At 39.0% G+C, this 9,581-nt stretch overlaps 1 protein-coding gene across 4 annotated transcripts in view; it reads left to right on the top strand.

Annotated features, from left to right (window-relative positions):
• The window catches only part of SPATA45 (spermatogenesis associated 45), a 31,049-nt gene that overhangs the window by 20,503 nt on the left and 965 nt on the right, over positions 1–9,581 (top strand). For 3 of the 4 annotated variants that reach the window (XM_045452493.1, XM_045452495.1, XM_045452491.1), the window contains exon 3: positions 4,306–4,620. In XM_045452493.1, coding sequence (XP_045308449.1) covers positions 4,344–4,620 — 277 coding nt within the window. In that variant the 5' untranslated portion in view covers positions 4,306–4,343. Of the gene's footprint in view, positions 1–51; positions 157–4,305; positions 4,621–9,581 lie in introns of those variants that run through there. The other variant, XM_045452492.1, reaches the window with a different exon arrangement.

Raw genomic sequence — 9,581 nt, 5'->3', positions numbered from 1 at the left:
TCTCTCTAACTCCAAAACTTCTCTTAATTAGAGTTCTATGAATAGAACAAAGTTGGAATGGCTTAGCTCATAATGTCCCATCACCAAGGTAATATCTCAGTGGGCTGATCCAAACCAGTGGACTTCAAATAGGCTTTGGGTTGCTGTACATTAAAGGTAATTTATAATAACATACCTGTAGAAACAGGAGTATATTTTCTACATCTATGCAGTTGATTCTTGTTTTTGCAGTAGTTATGTTCTATAAAGTGGCCCCAAGTATTGAATTAGCAAATACTCAGTCAATTGCTCTTAGGGGAAATACAGGGATAGGTCCTTGTGAGTCTCTGGTAATAAGATTTTTGTCAACCAATCAATATATAACCTTATTTCATGTATGTATCTGTATGTATAATTATTTAATACATACTGTGGATTCATTAACATTGAACTCACAACCAACAGCACTATACATGCTTGAACAAAGCTTATCTAACACACATAAGGCACATTACAGCCTTCTTGCTGCTTAGGAGCACTAGCCAGCACTTTAGCACTATACTTGGGGAGCATTCTAAAAAAAAAGAAAAACAAACAAACAAAAAACCCTAGTAATACTAAACAGATCAGGAAAAGGACACTTGTTTATAGGATGAAAGCTGAATCAAGAAGGCGGAGTGTCCCCTTGTTTGACCTTAGCTGGGAATATGCACATCAAAGAGACTCAGATTTTTGCTACTCTGTGCATTTCTGGGAATGACTATTAAAATGCCACAAGTATTGATTTTGAGATAACAAATAAGTGTTTATGAGTAGGCAAATTTGCAAAGATGGAATTCATGAATAATGAGGATGTACTGTATATACATGCTTAATATTTTCAAAGTCCTTTTTTTTTTATTTTTGGGTTTTTTTTTTTTGCCTATTTGTATTTATTTATTTCAAAGTTTTATTTAAATTCTAGTTAGTTAACATATAGTGTAATATTGGTTTCAGGAGTAGAATTTAGTGATTCATCGCTTACATATAACACCCAGTACTCCATAACAAGTGCCCTCCTTAATACCCATCACCCACCCACCAACCCTTGGTTTGTTCTCTATCACTAAGAGTCTTTTATGGTTTGTTTCCCTCTCTCTCTCTCTCTCTCTGTTTTTCTTTTCCCTTCCCATATGTTAATCTGTTTTGTTTCTTAAATTCCACATATGAGTGAAGTCATATGGTATTTGTCTTTCTCTGCCTGTCTCGTTTCAATGAGCATAGTACACTCAAGCTCCATCCATGTCATTACAAATGGCAAAATTTCATTCTTTTTGATGGCTGAGTAATATTTCATTATAAATATATATACCACATCTTCTTTATCCATTCATCAGTTGATGGACATTTGGGCTGTTTCCATAGTTTGGCTATTGTTGGTAATAAGGCTGTAAGTATCGAGGTGTGTGTGTGTGTGTGTGTGTGTGTGTGTGTGTGTGTGTGTGTTTTGATTTTTAAAAAGTAATCTCTACACCCAACATGGGGCTCAAGCTTCCAAACTGAGACCAAGAGTCACATGCTCTACCAACTGAGTCAGCGAGGTGCCACTCAAAGCTCTTTAAAAAGTCATGTTTTTTTTAATTTTTTTTTTTAATTTCTTTTTTCAACGTTTATTTATTTTTGGGACAGAGAGAGACAGAGCATGAACGGGGGAGGGGCAGAGAGAGAGGGAGACACAGAATTGGAAACAGGCTCCAGGCTCTGAGCCATCAGCCCAGAGCCTGACGCAGGGCTCGAACTCACGGACCGCGAGATCGTGACCTGGCTGAAGTCGGACGCTTAACCGACTGCGCCACCCAGGCGCCCCTGTTTTTTTTAATTTTTAAAAATTTTTATTTATTTTTGAGAGAGAGAGAGACACACACACACACACAGCACAAGAGGGGGAGGGGCAGAGAGAGAGGGAGACACAGAATTTGAAGCAGGCTCCGGGCTCTGAGCTGTCAGTGCACAGCCCGATGCAGGGCTCGAACTCACAAACCGTGAGATCATGACCTGAGCTGAAGTTGGATGTTTAACCAACCAAGTCACCCAGGTGCCCCTAAAAAGTCATATGTTATACACCTTATTTATCTCCACTTAAGAGACTGTAAAACTGGGTGAAGTAACCATAGAAACCATCCTGTTACTATGTCATACACAGAGTCAGTTTTATAGGCATGTGACCTCTGCACTAACACAAGGCCCCCATGTTCTAAAGGGCCCATGAATTTTCAACACAGGGCCCTGCAATTTCATTTTTCACTGGGCCCCACAAATTATGTAGCTGGTTCTGGCTGCATGGCAAGTAAACAGATTAATAACTGGAGGGACAAACAAACAAACCCAAATGAAAAAATACTGTACATCCATCTGAACAAATCCCTTATTTCACTGTGCCTGATATATTAAAGTTACCATTTATTGAGGATTGGCTATATTAGGCTCTTGTATGTATTAAGTTATTTAATCCTTATGACACTCTGTGAGTTGGGTATTATTTCCACTTAACATACAAGGAGAGGCACCTGGAGACTCAGGGGTTAAGCTTCCAACTCTTGATTTCTGCTCAGGTCACGATCTCACGGGTTCGTGAATTCTAGCCCCACATCTGGCTCTGCACTGACAGCACGGAGCCTACTTGGGATCTCTCTCCCTCTCTGCCCCTCCTCTGCTCACTCTATCTCTCTCTCCCAAGATAAATAAATAAACATTAAAAAACTAAAAACAAAAAGCAAAACAAGGAAACTGAGTGCCCAGAGAAGGTAACTTAACTGCAGTCATACAGTTAGCGTAGCTTGAATAGGAACCAAATCGGACTCAAAACTTCACGCTCTTGCTGTTAGACTCTTACTGTGTCTAATTTTAGTTGGCTCCAGTTTCCAGGTAATTTGTAATGAGAATTTAAATTTTGTGATCTCCTCAGTGAGCTTTTAACTAAGACGTCTAGATTTCATTTGCAGTAAACATATATAATGGGCTTTTAACAGAATATAAATTCAGCTCAAAAGTACATAAGAGACAATTACCTTGTTTTCTTTTCTTTTTCTTTAGTCATGTCCCAATTTGATTTCATTTGTACATCTCCTAGGCAGGATAAACAATCAAAGTGTTAGAGGAGATATAATTTAAAAAGTTTAAATTCTGATCACCCTCACTTTCTCTGAAATTAATGTTCAGTTAATTCAAGTTGAAAATACTAAACACCTCTAAGTAATTAGTCCATTTACAAACTTAGCTACTACTTTAAATATTTTAAACTTCTTTCATAAATTTAACATATTTGATTTTTTAAGTACTTCACATGCCTGAAAAGACAAATTTATAGCCCTAACAAGCAAACTCTTCCTAAATACTTAACAACACTTTAGTTTTTAAGTTCATGTCCTGCCATAGCCAATTTAATGTCTTTTTCTGTACTTTTTAAAATAAATATTGATTTATTTTGAGAGTAGGAGAAAGAGAGAGAGAGAATGAGCAGGGAAGGGGCAGAGGGAGAAGGAGAGAGGGAAAATCTTTAGCACATTCCATGCCCAGTGCAGAGCCTAACATAGGGCTGAATCTCACAACCCTGAGCTGAAATTAAGAGTCAGATGCTTAACTGACTGAACCACCCAGGCGCCCCTGTACTTTTTTTTTTTTAATGTTTATTTATTCTTGGGAGAGAGAGACAGAGCACAAGCAGGGGAGGTGCAGAGAAGAGGGAGACACAGAATGTGAAGCAGGGTCCAGGCTCTGAGTTGTCAGCAAAGAACCCGACACAGGGCTCGAACCCATGAACCATGAGATTATGGCCTAAGCCAAAGTTGGACACTTAACCGACTGAGCCACCCAGGGCCCCATCCCTGCAGTTTTTATAATAAAATCCCTTTAGATATTTATTGGGAAGAAAACATCCAAAATGTTATTTTCATTGTCTCTAGACAATGATCAAGAGTGATTTTTGCCTTGTCTACCTTATGCTTTTCTGTATTTTCTTAATTGTCTACAATGACTATGTATTATTTTTATAATCAAAAGAAACAATGAGAGTTCCTAAAAGCAAGAATTGATACATAGTATCAATTTCAAAAACAAAATATCTTTTCTTACTACAATCCTCTTTTTATGATTTTTTTTTTCTCCGAAGAAACATCAAAAAACAAAAGACCTTAGGAAACAATAATAAAAATGGAGTGAGATGTGGGGTCAGGGGCACAGTGGTGGTGGTATTTTACAGGAGGAGAAGAAAGAACTGGTAAAAACCTGATGGTGAATACTGGCTGCTAGGTCAAGCAGCAACTGATTGTATTTTTTCATTTGTTTCAGGATACTAAGAATCACTTGACGATTAGTTTGTCACCATAATGACCTCTAAAAACAGAACCAATGACATCATTAAAAAACTTAAAGCTAGCAAAAAACATCTCCTGGAGGAGATAAACGAAAAGCGTGACTCCAACTGCTTTGTGGAAAGAAGCAATCAAGTCAGTTTATTGAGAGTTCAAAAGAGGCATTTCAGTGGTGCCTACCAGTCCTTTACTCACACCCAAATCAAAGAACCCGTTCCTGACAGTGGCAGGAGCTCCTGGGTCACACTGAGTCTCCTTGTTCACACCGAGAAAAAGCACTTTCCTGCAAAAAGTAAGTTGTTATGTATGGTAGGATTCCATCCCCAACTGACAGGAGGGATTTATATATAAATTTGAGGAGAATTTCTGGGGTTGAGAGAGGTTCAGTAAGTATCGTTCTGGGACGGTTTAAAGGAGGTCTGTCTGAGGTGAAAAGCATCAGTAAACTAGGTTAGTGGATATAAGATCTGCTGTAGACCAGAGATTTTCTTTTTCTTGTGCTTCCAGAATCCTGAGCTCCACCTCTTGACTGATTCATTCCGTAGGCCCTCCTTTGGTCCCAGAATCTGCGTTTTCATCAGGCTAAGGGAATTGTGATGCTGAAGGCCTGAGAACCATATTTTGAGAGAAGCTGTTATAGATAATTATAATAGCCCACAAAAGCTCCAGAGACTACCTATCTCACCAATTTGTTGCCTGTGCAAAAATTTCATGTACAAAATTGAGATACAATGGAAATGATTTTGATGACAAATATCAAACAAAAAGCCCTGATTAACAATAGTACAATGTGGAGGGAGGTTGGTGTGGGGGTTGATGGTGGTGGTAGTATTATTTCACAAGAGGAGGAAGAGAAAGAGTGACCACTTTTGATTGTGAATACTTGTTTCCAAGTCAAGACAAGCAACTGATGGCATTTTTTTCATGTTAAAAAAAAATAGAGTGTAATTGTATTAAATACAAACAACACGTGATTAAGTTAGATCTGCAACAAGAAAAATCAGTATTTTTGAGATTTAACTTCTTTGATGAGGGGGTTGTGACTTTACATTTACCCCCATGCTCTTGGTAAGTGGTGTGAAGAGGGTGATACAGTGTGGCATTGAAAACTGAGATTCTTGGGGTGCCTGGGTGGCTCAGCTGGTTAAACATCTGGCTTCAGCTCAGGTCATGATCTCGCGGTTCGTGGGTTCGAGCCCCGCGTCGGGCTCTATGCTGACAGCTCAGAGCCTGGAGCCTGCTTCAGATTCTGTGTCTCCCTCTCTCTCTGCCCCTCCCCCACTTGTGCTCTCTCTCTCTCTCTCTCAAAAATAAATAAAAACATTAAAAAATTAAAAACAAAAGAAAACTGAGATTCTCCATTGTGCTTTAAAGTTAATCTGTAACAGCCATGTGTTAATTTTACTCAAAAAATAACTCTTTACAAGGGCCTTTAGTGTTCCTAATTCTAAGTGGATCTGCATAATCTTTTATTCTGCTTGAATTACTCAGTACTAGGTGAGTTAAACCACATAGAGTTGGTTAGGCTCACAAGCTTAATAGTGGAGGGTAATATCCACCTTCTATAACAAACACAGTTTAACATTTTACACGAATACACATGGTTTTCTACAAAACAGGGTCTAACAAATATAATTTCCATAACCAATATTAATGATACCAAAGTTATAAGCCAATAATTCTGGAACATTAAATCTTGCAGAAAAGCTCTTTGTTCTTTTAAATAAACAGGCTTAAATAGAAATTCAACTTTATGATGACAAGATATAGAATAAGCATGGACTTAATTGAAATGTTCTGGTAATTAGCATGTAAATGCATGCTTTTTCTTTTTTAGTCTAAACTATTAATTCTTAAATGGTGGTGTGGGAACCACTGAGTGTTCAGGTCTTTTTCAGGAACCCACAGGGTCAAAGTTTTCATGAGGATGCCGAGATATTATTTGCCCTTTTTACTCTCATGGGAGTACGTTGGAGTTTTCCAGAAGCAATGTGATGTGCAATCACATCATTCTTCTGACCATTAAATGGAATGTGGGCTTGTATTCTTAATTTTAATTTTTTTCCTCAGTTTACATTTCTAATGTAACTATTGAGAGGTACAACACCCATGAACAAAACCTTGATAAAGTCTTCAATAATTTATAGGAATATAATGGATCTTGAGACCAAAAAGGTTGAGAAACACTTGTTTGAACAAATGGTAGGTAATTACTGACCCGGTGCTCAAGCTTATTAGAATTTTATTTAGAATTAGAATTTATTCTCAAGCTTATTAGAATTTTTTCCCATGGTTTTCTCATTAATCTCTAATTAAAAATCAAGGTCGTTGGCTTCAATTTTAATTTTCACCAAGGATAAATAAGAGATATTGGGGCTTATTTATTTTTTATTTCCACAAGTAGAAAGTGCATGGATATAGAGAAGGGCGCTAACATTTTTTTGAGTGTATACTTTATTCTGAGTGAATACTGTTAAGGTTTGAAAAGGTCAACAATAAGACCCTTCTGTTCCTGAGTTTATATCAATTGACAGATAGATGGAGGTTAAAATGTTGGCTTTGTTACTGGAAAACTATTTATATTGGAGAAACTGGCTTAAAAGCAGTGAACGGTGAACTCACCCCAAGAGAGAACTTGCCCCATTCCAAACCAAAAGTTTGGCCCTGCCACACTAAACTGAGAACACAGATATCAGAGAGTACCCCCTCCCCCAGGAAGCCAACAGATGCAAAGAGAAAATCCTCATTTGTAAAATAAGGAGATGGGACATTACTTATAAAACATGATGAACATATTACTCCAGTAAACCATTCACAAATATGTACTCAATTAAATGATAAACACCATTAACTGTAAAATAACATCCTTTTTAGATAAGATTACCTGCTTCTGATCAACTACACTTAGTTTTTAGGTGATCTCAACGCAACAGTTTGCTGGTCTTCAACCTGTTACAGGACTTAAAAATAACATCCTAATTCTGATGACTCCCACATTTCTATTTCTGGCCTTGACCTTTCTCCTGAGTTTGAAACGCATCCATGAGGACTTCCACCTCTACTTGATATCTCAAATTTACCATTGCCAAAAAGAATTCCTATCCTCCGCCCCCAAACATACATACTCACCCCTTCCCCCTCCTCATTTCAGAAAATGGTCAAAAATCTAGGATTTTTGTGTCAGATATCTAGGATGGTGTCAGAGTCTGACACTCTTCTTTGTCCCACATTCCACATCCACTCTGTCTGGAAGTCCTATCAATTGTTCCTTCAAAATCAGTCCTGAATCTGACCACTATCACCCTGATTCAATCCATAATCATCTCTCTCCCAAAGTACAGCCTGCCAGCTGTCCTCCCGCCTCTGTGCTTGCTGCCTCCCACACTTCTTTACACAACAGCCTGAGTGGTCTTTTTAAAACATGTATTAGATACATTATTCATTGCTCAAAACTGGTCTACGGTCTCACAGCACACTTAGGTGAAATCCACACACCTTCTCCTGTGCTTATAGGCTCTCAATGAACAAGCCCCTAATTATCTTTTCGTCCTTATCTCTCCACTGTCCCTGGCCTCATTTCACTTAACTACCATGGCTTTCTTCCTGTTCCTGGTCCATAACATTCTGGTTCCCATCTCAGGGACTTGGCACATGCCGTTCCCTCTGCCTGGAGTTCTCTTTCCCGCACTTTATTCAGATCTTTGTTCAAAATCCAATTAATCAGAAACTATCCCATATAAATAGAACTCTCCAATTTCCTGGGGCACCTGGGTGGCTCAGTCAGTTAAGCTTCTGACTGTGGCTCAGGTCACAATATCCCAGTTCAGGAATTCGAGCCTCACATTAGGCTCTCTGCTGTCAACACAAGAGTCCGCTTTGGGTCCTCTGTCCCCCTCTCTCTCTCTGCTCCTCCCCTGCTCATTCTCTCTCTCTCACATTAAAAAAAAAAAACAACACTTTTAAAGAACTGTCCAATATCCTGCAATACCATACCTGGCTTTCTTTTCCTCTGTAGGGTTAAGCAGAGATGATGTCTGTTTTTTCACTGCTTTGTCCATTCTATTCCAAGAATGGTGTCAGACATAAATTAGGCACATAGAAAATATTCATTTGGTAGTTGAATAAATATTAGGACATAGTATGTATTTTTCCAGAAATAATGGTAAATCTTACCTCATTCCTCTTGAGACCCATAGTCGTGCCCTTGGGCAATGGCTCACAAACTTAGAGTCTCCCGGGGCACATTTGTTGCTGTAGAATAATCTTTAGAAATGGAAGAGGATAATAAGAAGGTATGTTTTGCTGGACCTATACAGTAATTAAAAGTTTTTAATGTTTTATTTTAATTTTGAGAGAGAGAGAGAGAGAGACAGAGCATGAGTGGGGGAGGGGCAGAGAGAGAGAGGGAGACACAGAATCTGAAGCAGACTCCGAGCTGTCAGCACAGAGCCTGACGTGATGCTCGAACCCATGAACCGCGACATCATGACCTGAGCTAAAGGTCAGATGCTTAGGCAACTGACCCACCCAGGCACCCCAGGATGTATACAGTAAGAATTAGAAAGCACTTTACTCTTTTCCTTTATACATACCTGTGTTAGAGGAAGAAACACATTCATTCAGCAAATTTTTAGGAGTATCTACTTTCTGTCAGGCACTACTCTATGTGCTTGGCAATACAGTGATAGAGAAAACCTCTGCCTTATAAAACTTAGATTTCAGTGGGTATTTGAGTGGATAGATGCACGTATTATAAGTGGGTAAGTGCTATGGGGAAACATAAAGCAGGAGGATGGGAAGTGCTAGGGAAGGGATGCATGGGCTCCCAGAGCATGGGGTTGGCATCCGGGGCACGTGGGACAACCCAGAACTCCTGGCTTCTTTGTTTCCCCTTTGTTTTCATTTTGTTATTCTTATTCTTATTATTTTCATCGGGATAAGTGTGCTTTTTAACCCCCATCACCTATTTGACCCATCCCCCACTCACCTCCCCGCTGGTAACCGTCAGTTTGTTCTTTACAGTGAAGAGTCTGTTTCTTGGTTTCTCTCTCTCTCAGAACTCCTGGCTTCTTGAGGTAGCCAAAAGAAACAGGGAAAAGGAACAGAATGAGATTGGTCTTAATGGTCTCAAGCGGTGGTCAGGCCATGAGTGTTAAGGATGAGAAGTGTTGCAGATTTTGCTAAGAGCACTTGGGACTTCTGGGCACTCCTCTTTGCTTCTATCAATAGTGAATGATAGACCAGGGAATGAGT

The sequence above is a fragment of the Leopardus geoffroyi genome, chromosome C3 (genome assembly GCF_018350155.1).
Source record: "Leopardus geoffroyi isolate Oge1 chromosome C3, O.geoffroyi_Oge1_pat1.0, whole genome shotgun sequence".
NCBI classification, from domain to species: domain Eukaryota; kingdom Metazoa; phylum Chordata; class Mammalia; order Carnivora; family Felidae; genus Leopardus; species Leopardus geoffroyi.
Note: the sequence above shows the minus strand (reverse complement) of the source record. Positions and strands in the feature narration are given on the sequence as shown.